This window comes from Archocentrus centrarchus, chromosome 10, assembly GCF_007364275.1.
Source record: "Archocentrus centrarchus isolate MPI-CPG fArcCen1 chromosome 10, fArcCen1, whole genome shotgun sequence".
NCBI lineage: Eukaryota > Metazoa > Chordata > Actinopteri > Cichliformes > Cichlidae > Archocentrus > Archocentrus centrarchus.
In genome coordinates, this window is record NC_044355.1 from 15,807,748 (window position 1) to 15,821,794 (window position 14,047).

At 43.7% G+C, this 14,047-nt stretch overlaps 1 protein-coding gene across 2 annotated transcripts in view; it reads left to right on the plus strand.

The window, feature by feature from the left end:
* trpc7b (transient receptor potential cation channel, subfamily C, member 7b) overlaps positions 1–12,925 on the plus strand; it is a 72,057-nt gene extending 59,132 nt beyond the window's left edge. The window contains exons 8-12 of one of the 2 annotated variants that reach the window (XM_030739293.1): positions 2,273–2,468; positions 8,223–8,447; positions 10,308–10,388; positions 11,323–11,398; positions 12,757–12,925. In XM_030739293.1, coding sequence (XP_030595153.1) covers positions 2,273–2,468; positions 8,223–8,447; positions 10,308–10,388; positions 11,323–11,398; positions 12,757–12,896 — 718 coding nt within the window. In that variant the 3' untranslated portion in view covers positions 12,897–12,925. The remainder of the gene's footprint in view (positions 1–2,272; positions 2,469–8,222; positions 8,448–10,307; positions 10,389–11,322; positions 11,399–12,756) is intronic. The other variant, XM_030739295.1, reaches the window with a different exon arrangement.
* Positions 12,926–14,047: the final 1,122 nt, after the last annotated feature.

Genomic DNA, 14,047 nt, shown 5'->3' on the forward strand with positions numbered 1-14,047 from the left:
AAATTAGCATTTATGACACTGAGCAAGACTGATGATATATTAAATAAATAGAAATGGATCTAGAGCCTTAGGTATGTTTTTAGCCTTGTTTTCTGTTCTTAACTGACAGGAGTGGCAGGTGGTGTGGGCCTCTGTTGTAGCCTATCTGCGTCAAGGTTTGACGTGATGTGTGTTCAGAGATGCTCTTCTGTATACCTTGGTATGCAGAGTGGTTATTTGAGTTATTGTTGCTTTCCTATCAGCTCGAAGCAGTCTGGCCACTCTCCTCTGACATCAACAACGCCTTTTTGACCAGAGAACTGCTGCAGTAGGTCAGCAGTTTCTGAAATACTCAGAGAAGCCCACCAGACACCAACAACCATGCCACATTCAAAGTCATTTAACTCACTTTTCTTTCCATTATTCTCATACTCAGTATGAATTTAGGCATGTCGTCTTGACCATGTCTATATGCCTAAACGCATCAAGTTGCTGCCATGCGACCAGCTGCTCATATATTTGCATCAATGAGCAGTTGAAAAGGTGCATTTAGCAAAGCAGCCGGTTATAGTATGTTGAACTTGCAACCCAAGGTTGGGTAACTTCATACATGGAAACAACATGGATAAATCAGAGAAATGTCTGTTTGAGGAATATCTGGTTATTCAGTATTTAACAGCTATTCACCTAACATTGCAAATGCACAAGACAATAGTGACTGAATGCCAATATTTAGAGGCCAGCATGATAAAGTGAGTCACTGAAGAGAAGCATTTCTAATCAGCAGCAAGAATGTGCAAGGTTGATCTATGTAAAACATAATGCATAAAGGAGATGAAAAAAAGAGAGACTGTAGCAGTTTTCCATAATATTTAAGTAATTCCAGAGTTTCTTCAGTTTATTAATCAGGAAACTGATTAATGTTTCCTGGGATTTTCAAGTAAGTATATAGGACAAGGATAGAAGATATTTTTGGATGTCTTATATCTGAGTTTAAGAGACAGAGCACAGACAAACTTACTGAGCTGGTGCTGAAGGTTAAAGAGTATGTTTGGCTTTCTTCTTGAATGGTTAGGGTTGAAGTACCCAAAGGAGTCTGTTTTTAAAGTTGTGTGTTATAGAGAAGAGAGAAAAGAATATTTGTGTGTGTTTCTGTCTGCCTCTGTCTTGGTATGCATGTGAGTGTCTTGTTTGCCACCAGCAGGTGCCATCACCCACCTTTCTCTGTGCCAATGAAGCGTCTGTGCCAATCTTCTCTTTTCAAAAGAAGATAATTTGGATGACACCCATAGCCCTCAACCAGGAACCTACAGATCTTCTATTCCACAGCCTCCTCCCACCACCAGCCCCTCCAGCAATCCAACCAGGCATCTCCCTCCTCCCCACTGAGCCCCCCTCTGTCATCTCAAGCCCATGCATACCACTCATGGAATATTTAACAGTAGACATGTTCATGAATGTCAATGTTCAGGGATCTCAGAGCTTTGTGTCTGTTTTACCTTGTTTTCTTTTCTCAGCCCTGTGGCCCTCAAACACACACTGGGTCAGTGTGAGAGAATGATCCTCCAGGCAGAGCTGAGAGATTGACTGTGGATCTCAGTAGAAAAAGCAAAGCAAACTTTAAATGAAACACTGCCCATGCTTGAGTTATCGTACTTAAATGTCAGAGGTAAAGTCAAGTGGAGCTAAGAACTGTACATTTACATCAACCACAAGAGTAGACGTATAAGTCACCATGACATTTAATGTGCAGAGCTTATACTTTACTTCTGTTATTTCTATAAATGTGTGTTTTTTAATCTTTCCAGATATAACCTTGACACCCCCAAAAAGGATCACATACACATTCATCTTAAATCAGATATTTTTTTTTTCTATTAACTGCAGAGATGTTTCTATTTTGAATAAAGGTCAACAAAGGAGCAGGCTGAGGATTTAATGATCAGAGTTTTATAAACCAATCTCTCAAACACTGGAGCTGAACCTATCCCTGCTTTTTTATTCTTGCTTTGTGTTGTAAGGTGCCATAAGGGTGTATTTGAAGATAATTGTATTTGCGTGTGTGAGAGAGAGATCTAAATGGGGTGGCAATGTGTTCAAATTGGACATGACTCACCAGGTATTTCATCAGTGCCACCTCATAAATCCCACAACATTAAAATGCATTTCATGTGTTTGCATGTGTGTGACTGAAAGAGCAATTAACTGGTAACACATTGGGCTTTTATGTGTGTAGTCACTCACATGTGCTGTTTTGCTGACTGCCACAACATCTCCCTCTCTGTCCCTGCAGGGTAGAGGAGAGTTTCAAGACTCTCTTCTGGTCAATCTTCGGGTTGTCTGAAGTGATCTCGGTGGTGCTGAAATATGACCATAAGTTCATAGAGAACATTGGCTACGTGCTGTATGGAGTCTATAATGTCACAATGGTGGTAGTTCTTCTCAACATGCTTATTGCCATGATCAACAGCTCTTACCAGGAGATAGAGGTACAAAAACAAGATAGCTGATCAATAGAAAATGGGTACGATATTGTAAATAAGTCAGTAAGGTTCATTTTGTATGATTGCCTTTGCGCCTGCAGGAGAATTGCATCGTAACTTAAAAAGCACAGAGAGATCAATACAGTGGCAACAAGCAAAAAACACCAAATGCATTATAAAAGAGTCTCATAGAAAATTTGTCAAAAAACTAAAATTACAACTGTTCTAGAATTATTTTTACATTTCTGATTCATTTTTGGCAAGCTTGTTAGGAAAATTGACATTTATTTTCTTCTATGAGCTTCTCTGAGCTGTTTGGAAAAACAATCTGAATGAGATTTGATTTTCTTCTTACTGCCTTGAGTCCATAGACAGATAGACGTTCCATTCTTTATGCCAGGTAGAAGCAAACTCAGCACAAATCATGCCATTACATATACAGTATTCTCCTAAAGAGCACTATTTTATCCTTTAATGTTTTAAAGGGGTTTTTTTGCTGTTGTTGTTTACCATTATTTTTTATTGGCTTTATAACATACGTAATAGCAATTATAGTAAATAGCTACTGAACAATATTCTAGTGCATCTCAAAAAACAGAATATCATGAAGCTCTTGAAAATCACAAATCTAGTGTCTCAAATTATTAGAATATTTCATTTTGAGTTTGAGTAATTTACTTTTCAAACTGTATACAGTGAGTGTGTCAAAACTTTTGACTGGTACTGTAAATCCTGAGGTGAGGGTCCAGACAAAGAGCGGTTCAGAAGACCCCTATGTTTGTAACAGCAAGGGAACAGTTTACCCTGCCCGGGATAGGGTTACCGGGGCCCCACCCTGGAGCCAGGCCTGGGGAGGGAACTCGAGGGAGAGTGTCTGGTGGCCGGGCATTAGCCCATGGTGCTCGGCCGGGTGCAGCCCGAAGAGGTTACATGGGCCCACCCTCCTGTAGGCCCAACACCCGCAGGAGGTGTCGTAGGGGTCGGGTGCAATGTGTGTCGGGAGGTGGCCGAGGGCGGAGGCCCTGGCGGACCGTTCCCCGGCTATCGAGACTGGCTACTGGGACATGGAATGTCACCTCTCTGGTGGGGAAGGAGCCTGAGCTAGTGCGTGAGGTTGAGAGATACCAGCTAGATATAGTTGGGCTCACCTCAACGCATGGCCTGGGCTCTGGAACCAGTCTCCTGTAGAAGGGCTGGACTCTGTTCCAGTCTGGATTTGCCCTCGGTGAGAGGCGGCGAGCTGGGGTGGGTATTCTTGTATCCCCCCAGCTTGCTGCCTGTACGTCGGAGTTTTCACCGGTGGACGAGAGGGTAGTTTCCCTGCGCCTTTGGGCTGGGGAACAGGTCCTGACTGTTGTTTGTGCTTATGCGGCGAATGACAGTTCAGAGTACCCACCCTTTTTGGAGTCGCTGGGCAGGGTGCTGGAGAGTGCTTCATCTGGTGACTCTATAGTCTTGCTGGGAGATTCAGCACTCATGTGGGCAATGACAGTGAGACCTGGAGGGGCGTGATTGGGAGGAACGGCCTGCCGGATCTGAACCCGAATGGTGTTTTGTTGTTGGACTTCTGTGCAAACCACAGTTTGTCCATAACGAACACCATGTTCGAACATAAGGATGTCCATAAGTGCACATGGCACCAGGACACCCTAGGTCACAGGTAGATGATCGATTTTGTAATCATATCATCAGATCTCCGGCCGTATGTTCTGGACACTCGGGTGAAGAGAGGAGCTGAGCTGTCAACTGATCACCACCTGGTGGTGAGTTGGTGGCGGGGGAAGATGCTGAACAGACCTGGCGCACCTAAAAGTATTGTGAGGGTGCGCTGGGAACGCCTGGCAGAAGACCCAGTCCGGGAGATTTTTAACTCCCGCCTCCGGCAGAACTTCGACAGCATTCCGAGTGAGGCTGAGGACATTGAGTCTGAATGGATCATGTTCTGCACCTCCATTGTTGAGGCTGCTGCTCAGACCTGTGGCTGCAAGGTGGTTGGTCGTGGTGGTAACCCCCGAACCAGATGGTGGTCACTGGAGGTGAAGGGAGCCATCAAGCTGAAGTAAGAGTCCTATCAGGCTTGGTTAGCCTGTGGGACTTCGGAGGCAGCTGACAGGTATCGGCAGGCCAAGCGGAATGCAGCTCGGGCAGTGGCCGAAGCCAAAACTCGGGTGTGGGAGGAGTTCGGTGAGGCTATGGAAAAAGACTTTTGGATGGCATCGAAGCGAAATTGTCAGGCGACTCAGGAGGGGAAAGTAGTGCTCCACTCACACGGTTTATAGTGCGGGTGGGGTGCTGCTGACTTCAACTGAGGCTATAGTTGGACGGTGGAAGGAATACTTCGAGGACCTCCTGAATCCCACTGACACGCCTTCTGTAGTGGAAGCAGAGTCTGGGGACGAGGGAGATGACTTGAACATCACTGGGGGTGAGGTCACTGAGGTAGTTAAACAACTCCTTGGTGGCAGGGCCCGTGGGGTGGACGAGATTCACCCTGAGTTCCCGAAGGCTCTGGATGTTGTAGGGCTGTCTTGGTTGACACGCCTCTGCAACATCGCGTGGAGATCTGGGGCAGTGCCATTGGATTGGCAGACCAGGGTGGTGGTCCCCATCTTTAAGAAGGGAGACTGGAGGGTGTGCTCCAACTTTCGGGGGATCACACTCCTCAGCCTCCCCGGAAAGGTCTATGCCAGGGTGCTGGAAAGGAGGGTCCGTCTATTAGTCGAACCTCGGATTGAGGAGGAACGATGCGGTTTTCGTCCTGGCCGCGGAACCCTGGACCAACTCTTTATCCTCTCAAGGATATTCGAGTGTGCGTGGCAGTTTGCCAGTCTACATTAGGATTTAATATTTTTCCCAAAAATGACATGAATCAAATCCCGGGAAAAGACGGGCCATTTCCCGGGAATCCCGGGAAAAAGTTTTTTTTTTTTTCTTTTAATTTTATTTAGCCTTCTGTAGCCTGTGTTGGTGTAGCGCTGTCGTGGCGACATCTGTTGCACTATATCTCCACAATGCACACCGTTCCACCAATGGAACGCTGTAATAGTCATTGAAAAGTTAACTACCATACTACACTATAATATGACATAACACAGGGCCTTGAGTAATGCACTACGACTTGGTCATTGCCATTCTGGCAACAGCAAATTTATAACGCCGTGTCTAAGGGTTAAAGTAAGTTCGTTGTGAATCGTCTTTTGAAAAAATTGGCCAATCCTTATATCCTAAAAAATATACATTTTACTCAACTCCATTTTAAAAGCGAAATATGTTAAAGTAATCTATTTCATGATACTTTCTTCACACATTAGACCCGTATCCTAATTCATGATTGTTAGTAAGTGGCTGCAAACAAGGAAAAGAAACACTCGAAGTTAAACAGATATTTCTTTATTGTTCAGGGCAGGCATATTTTATAGGCTATATAATGCAATATAACAATATATAATAATATAAAATTATATAATACAAAATACCTTAGGCTAAACACATTGCCTACCATTTCAACAAATTAAAGAGGAAAAAAGTACAACTGTGTAATACCTCTATTAAAATGCTTGAGATGAAGGCTGAAGCCAGCCTTAAACGGAGGATGAACGTGCCTGAAATGAAGAGTAATGCTTTTTGCATTAAACAAACCCTTCTCTCAATATTTCCTTAAATTTAACATTCTGAAGCTTCCTTTTCTTTTCTTTTCTTTCGCGCGACGGAGTATGGGGTGTCTGGCCCATTGTTGCGGGCCTTTCAATCTCTGTACAACCGCAGTGAGAGCTTGGTCCGTATAGCCGGTAATAAGTCGGATTCGTTTCCTGTGGGTGTTTGACTCCATCAGGGCTGCCCTTTGTCACCGATTCTGTTCATAATTTTTATGGACAGAATTTCTAGGTGTAGCCATGTGGCAGAAGGCTTCTTCCTTGGTGGCCTCAGAGTCTCATCTCTGCTCTTTGCAGATGATGCGGTCCTGTTGGCTTCATCGGGGTGGGGGGGCCTCCAGCTTACAGTGGAACGGTTCACAGCCGAGTGTGAAGCGGCCGGCATGAGAATCAGCACCTCTAAGTCTGAGACCATGTTCCTCAGCCGGAAAAGGGTGGAGTGCCCTCTCCGGCTCAGGAACGAGTTCTTGCCCCAAGTGGAGGAGTTCAAGTATCTCGCGGTCTTGTTCACGAGTGATGGGAGAAGAGAGCGGGAGATCGACAGACAGATCGGGGCTCCTTCTGCAGTGATGCGGATGCTGCACCGGTCTGTTGTGGTGAAGAGGGAGCTTAGTGTAAAAGCGAAGCTCTCGATTTACAGAAATGAGTTTCCTTCGAAGGGTGGCTGGCCTCTCCCTTAGAGATAAGGTGAGGAGTGCGGCCATCCGGGAGGGGCTCAGAGTAGAGCCGCTGCTCCTCCACGTCGAAAGGAGCCAGTTGAGGCATCTGATTAGGATGCCTCCTGGCCGCCTCTTGGGTGAGGTGTTCCGGGCATGTCCCACCGGGAAGAGGCCCCGTGGTAGATCCAGGACACACTGGAGAGATTATATCTCTCGGCTGGCCTGGGAACGCCTTGGGGTCCCTCCAGATGAGCTGGTGGAGGTGGCTGGGGAGAGGGAAGCCTGGCTTTCTCTGCTTAGGCTCCTGCCCCCGCGACCCGGCCCTGGATCAGCGGAAGAGAATGGATGGATGGATGGATGTAAATCCTGTTTATCTCTAGGCCTAGGTCAGTACAAGCAAATATAATTGTGGAGAGGACTGCTGAGCTGACAGTTGTACAGATAATTAACATCAACACTTTTCACAAGGAGGGTAAGCTACAGAAAGTCATTGCTGAAGGCCTGGTGTTCACAGGGTATATTCATGGAAAGGAAAAGTGCGGTAGGAAAAGGTGCATGGAAAATCATGAGATTATTGTTAAAAAATGTGATTCCACCATGCAAGACATCTTCAGGAAAGGGGTTGCAACCATTTCTTAACCACAGACAACATCAGAAGTGACTTACCTGCGCCAAACAGAAAAAGAATTGGACTGCTGCTCATTGGTCCAAAACACTTTTTTAAGATGAAAATAGATTTTGTATTTTATTTGGAAATCAAGGTCCTAAAGTCTGGAGGAAGAGCGGAGAGGCACCAAATGAAAGCTGTGCAGTGTGACGTTCCCACAGTCTGTGGTGATTTGGGGTGCCATATCATCTCCTGGTGTTGGTGATTGGTCCACTGTGTTTTATCCAGTCCAGTATCAACACAGACATGTACCAGGAGATTTTAGTGCACTTCATGCCTCCATCTGCTGATCAACTGCAGGGAGATGCTGATTTCATTTTCCAGCGGGAGTTAGCACCTGCCCACAGAGCCAAATCTACCATACAGAGAATGTACTGGGTATTGTTAAGAGGAAGATGAGAAACACCCAAAACTCACAAATACAGATGAGCTGAGGGTCACTATCAAAGCAACCTGGTCTTCAGCAACACCTAAGCAGGGCCACAAGTAAATCATTTTTGATTGATCTTAGTAAATATTCTAATAATTTGAGATACTGGATTCCTTACAAAAAATTAACAAATTTTTGGAGATGCGCTAGTATAGTAGATCCATCTAAACCATCTAGGATTAAGGTTGGTGTGATATCCTGTATTTTCATACCTTACAGTGTGTGGACTTCACTGTCCTTATTGACTGGAATTAAAAAAAAAAAAAACTTACAGTTCAGCAAGTTTATTCTTCATGTAATCTTCATCTATCCCCAGATATACCCTTTGCTTCTTTCTGTCTATCTCTGCAGGAGGATGCCGATGTGGAGTGGAAGTTTGCCCGAGCTAAGCTGTGGCTCTCCTACTTTGATGAGGGACGCACTTTGCCAGCCCCCTTTAACCTTGTTCCCAGCCCTAAGTCCTTCTACTATTTGGTCCTAAGGATCAAGTCCTGTTTGATTCACCTCTGCAAGGTCAACGGCCATCACCATAATGAGTTGGAGATGGGCATGCTCAACTCCCAGGCCAAGGTCAATGTCAGTAATATATTCAATTACTTTAAACACACTGGCTGACTACTGATTCATTCATTTTCTTTTAATAAAGGTCTACAGTGCTTTTTCCAGCTATATTTGTTCTGTTGACAGGATCCTTCCTGGCTAAATTGTGTTTGTTATTTTCCCACATGGATTTAGTTGAACTGTTAAAAATCAATAAAGGGGCAAAAGTCACTGATTACACCCACCACAGTCCTCAGTGACGTTGGCTATATAGGTCAACTATTTGTCTAATGATCATCAAATACTGAATCTTTATAAACTGTAATTGTAGACTGTGCTTAGGCACCACAGGGAGAATGGAGGAACTCTAAGATATTCCCACTGCAAGTCTGGAAATGCACCTGAAACCTGGTTCAGCTTCACACCTTGTTCCTCTCACCATTTCTCCTTCTAAATAAAAATCACTGCAATGAAGAGGGGGTCTTGTGTGACGAAAATAGCATAGACCATTTAATGTGCAATCAGTCTTGGTACTGGTCTTGTCTGCAGGCATTTCTTCTGCCTGATCCCTAAGCTCAAACGGCTCACCCCAGCACCCCAGCTAGGCTATTAGGCAGGCCATTAGCTTTACCCACATCTCCTCAAATGCCCAGGCAGGACAAGATGGGTTACACCTTGCTGCTTCCGTGAACACTGAAAGTTTTCTGACAGTTTCACAGCTGAGCCAAGCAGATGCAGGAAGCGATCGATACACAAGCTCGTACCGGTCCACAGTACAGTGTTGGAAAATGTCAACTGAGATTAGGAAAAGACAGCCTGCTCTTTCTGAGTCTGTATGTTCTCAGTGGATGGTGCATATTTTGTCTGCGATTTGAAAAAAGTGAAGCTAATCATGGTAGTTTCAAACAGCATATGTTCATAAATTTATGTGTATATTTGTGTTCATTCCGCAACTGTTTGTTTTGCAGTGGTGTTTGTGTTTGTGCTCATGCTCTTTGGTTAACTGTCTTTCACAGCAGTAGGGAGAGTTAATTTCAATATTAGTAAGCTGGAGGCAGCAGAAGCCCACAAAGCAGGATACTGATGGGGACTAGATCACAGAAAACACACCAAAGAGATTTCAGTTTTGTCAGTTGGCCTTTGGAAAACTTGTGCATAAAATATGTGTTTAGTAGCCGTCTGGGTGTGTGGTTCAATAAAGCAGTGAATTGTTAAAAACCTGATTAAAAAGATATTTATTAGCCTCACAATAGCATACAAAAAATGCTGTACATGATATTCCTTTAGACAACACAAGATTAGCTTCCCTGCAAAAGAAAAAACAATAAGTGTGTGTGTGTGTGTGTGTGTGTGTGTGTGTGTGTGAGAGAGAGAGAGAGAGAAGAATAAAATTATTGGAATCCACTGTGATCTGATGCTTCATGGCTTTATGTCAGTAGTTATTGGGGAGAGGAATGTTGTTTATTCTTTTTATTGCTAAACGTAGTCTTATATTGAGCATTTACTGTTTTTGATATGTTTCCTGCAGCTTTATTGCTTTTAGAGTAGGGTAGTAGCTTGTTACGTGTGTCCACACTTCAGATAAAGCGCTTTTTTTTTGCACTGCAGTGTTAAAATGACAAACATGCTACAAAGCAAGGTCATAGGCACGGAAAGCATCTAGGAGTGAGACTTTTTCTGGCAAGGGTATGCAGTCAGCTCTCTATGCTTTCTCTTTTAAAACATCTCAACACCAGATATTTATAAACACTAAGCCTTAGCCTTTCTTTTATTGCTGTTTTGACTCTATGATGCTTCATTTAACACCCTTTTCAGATGCTTCCATCTGGCATGATCCACAGCCCTAACACGTGACATTAACACTTGATTTCTTTTATCTGTTTCTTGCTGTTGTAGGATGAACACTTCAGGCCTTATGCACGGCCAGGAGAAGAGTTCACCCAAAAGAAATCTAGAAAACACCCCACCAGGTACCAGGTAAGATTGAGACAGAATTGGATGCAGAGAGAGAAGATGAGACAAAGGAGACTTGATGAGGAAATTTGATGGAGGCAAGAGAAGAATCAAATGGGAGACAAAGAGACTGCATAAGGAATATGTAACAGAACAATATCAGATGGGTGTAGAGGTATAGAGAGAGTGTGGTTCGCTGGAGTGTGATAATAGTGAGGGAGAAAGGAGATGGCAGAGGTGAGGAAATTCTGATACAAAAAACGGAGGAAAGAAGGTGTGAGGGAGACACAAAGATAGGGTAGAGATGACAGAGAGGAAGAAATTTCTCAAGTTTCAGTGGAAGGGCACTGACTGAAAGGAAGTGGTAAAAAGAGAAGGAGAGCAACAGTGAGGCTGAAAATTCCTCTAATGAGCTGTTTGAAAGAGATCGAAGGCAGGCACTCAGTAAATGAGCTCAAAGTATAAGACTGAGGAGGGGAAAGATGCTCTCCTCCTTAGTGTGTTCTTCACCCCTCCCGTGAGGGAAATCTAGCTTCTTTCATCGGCTGACTGCACTTTTGTCACAAAACCCATTTTGTGTGTTTTTTTCAGTAAACTGCACTACACACACACAACAGTGAAATGTCACTTGGTGTGACATGCATGTGTGCTGCATGTGGGGTGACAGGTACAGGACCCACATGCCTGCATGCAGGGAGTGGCTGCTCGAGGCTTGGAAGCGGCTGCGGGATATCCCTATTGGCCACATATCTATTCTCAGTGTCTCACATACTATCTCAGAGGCACAGTAGCCCTATCCTCACAATTTTGTGTTTTTGTACAATATGTGTACACACAAAAGTGGATGAGTTTCAAAATATGCAATCAGGGAAGTTTACTGGGTAAATATAGCATTCATCGTCACATTTTCCTGACACGTCCTCCTTGTCTAATCTTCATTTTCTTCTCCTTCTCATAGAAGATCATGAAGCGCCTGATTAAGCGGTATGTGCTTAAGGCTCAAGTGGACAGAGAGAGTGATGAAGTTAATGAAGGTAAAAATTCCCTCTTCATTAAAGCCCACTTTCATTGTGTCATTATGTGCTTAAGGAACAGTGTGTTCGGAAAGTATTCAGACTCTTTCAACTTTTCTGCATATTATGTGTCAGAGTCATTTTTAAATGGATTCAGTTCATTTGAAATTATAAATGGAGCTGTAACACTCCACAATGACAAAGCAAAAACTGTTTGTTTTGTTTTTGGGGGGTTGAGTGCTTTGCAAATGTATAAAATAAATAAATAAAAGGCTTAAATATTCCTTTTATATACATAATCAGAGGGTGCTACAAGGTCAGCATACCTTTATTTTGGAAGATTTCTTATCCCCTGAAACCAGGTTGGATGGGGAACCACTGTCAGGTATATCTATCTGCTAAGTCTTTGTTGAAAAACACAGCATGATGATGTCCCATCATATCTGACTGTAGGGATGGTATTAATGAGGTAATGCTCAGTGCCTGGTTTCCTGTACACACTCCACTGGGAATTTTGGCCAGTGGTTTAATCATTCTTTCATTAGGTCAGAGGAGTTTGCTTTTCATGGTCTGAGAGACATCCAGGTGCCTTTTGGCAAACCTCCCATGGGCCGTTATGTGCCTTTTAGTTAAGAATAGCTACTGTCTGGCCACTCTACCATAAAGGCCTAATTGGCGGCTGCTGCATTGAATTTGTCTTGTAAAGTTATCCCATCTTTACAAAGGAGCTCTGGATCTCATTAATGGTGATCACCGGATTCCTGGTTACGCGTTGCACCAGAGCCCTTCATCTCTGATTACTCTGTTTGGCTAAGTGGGCAGAGCTAAAGAGACTGTTGATGGGTTTAAAACTTTTTCCATTAGAGAACAATGGACACTTTCAATGCTGCAGAAATGTTCTTGGATTCTTCTGCACTTCTGTTTCTTTACACAGTCCTGTGTGATAATTAAACAGACAGTTCTCTGAACCGTGTGGCTTGGTTTTCACTATTATTATTACTATATTTCAAGGACCATTGGTAGAAGCAGGATGTGCCAGAGATTAATTTTGAGTGCCATGAAGAAAACTTTCAAATTTGATATTTCAGTCTTTGCCTTCAGAATTCGCCTGCAGACATGTTTCTGTTTTGTCACTGTGGAGTATAGTGTGTACAAAAAAAGAGGTGAATACAAGCTTTCTAAATGTGAGTATGTGAGGAACAAGATACAGGAGTTTGCTGTATTTGTGACTGTACTGTGTGTATTTGAGTGTAAAATTATGTCATCACTCACGTGTCGGCACATGTGTGCCTTTGTTCATTCATGCTAATGTGCCCTAATTGCTGTTCCATACCTCAGTTCTTCTTTTGTACCTGTGTCTGTGTGTGACTGTGTTGTAGGCGAGTTGAAGGAGATCAAGCAAGACATTTCCAGCCTCCGCTATGAACTCCTGGAGGAGAAGTCCCAGGCCGCAGGCGAGCTGGCTCTGCTCATCCAGCAACTTGGCGACAAGTTTGGCAAGAACACCATGAGACACTGAGAGAACTTACAAGAAAGGGGAGAGGAGAATGTGAGAGCGGGCGAAATCAGGAAGGGGGGAAGAGGGGGGAGCTGGGGCAGCACAGGCATTTTTAAGACCTCGATATTACGAGAGAGAGAAAAGAGACAGGGGAAGCAGGATGTTTATGAGATAGGCAGGATGAATGAAGCACAGTGGAAGAAAAGCTTGACATGAAGAAACTGGGCAGAGTGAAACAACTGATTTGGATATGCAGTGACACAATTAGGGAGGAATGTGAAAGGCAGATTGTGAATGCAAGTGAACACAAGGTTTGAGGGTCAGGGGTGAAGTGAAGTGAGTCAGAGGGGCTTTGCCCTGACAGTTCAATTCTAATTAAAGACAAAGTCTTCGAGGAGTGAGAAAGAAGAGGTAGAAAGGGCCACGTGGGCTGGGTGGGAGGCAGAGAGAGACGAATGAGGAGGAAAACACAACTACTATGAGATATGAAGAGGCACCACGGGGCATAAGACTGAGGCAGCAGTGAAAGCCCCCACATCCACTGCCAAGATGTATCAATGTATCACCAACTCGGAGAGGGAAACCCAGAGAAGGGATGACACAGAGAGAGAGGCCTGGAGGGGGGAGATGAACAAGTGAGAAAAATATCTGAAAAAATTGCCGCTATTATTTACACCAGAAAGGGTGACGTTGCTTCTTAGTCCACTATTTGTCGGGACAAGCATAGATGCCTGTGAGAATGCTGCACATACCTTTATACAGCAGGCTGTCTAATTAATGCATATCCATTCATAATGCACAACTTATGATCAGGATTCTGTGGATTCAGGAAAAATGCGCCTATTTGAAAGTCATTAAAAAAGCCGCTAAAATATTAAACATTATCCTATTATCTTAATGTCACTCAGAATCCTGTCCTCATAGCACACAGAGAGCTACGTAGGTACTGCAGCTCCACGTGAACTGTGCTAGAACAAAATGACTATATTTTTCTAAAAATCACCTCAAACAGCTTCTCTTTTACCTTATCCATGCTGCCAGATGTGTTGCAGGTAAATATTGAATAGAAAAGACAAGTAGGATATGCAGAAACTAATTTGAAACTTTCATGATACCTCCCTCACTTTATTTAAAATTGAGGTGCGATGCTTGTTTCAACAACTTTAAACCAA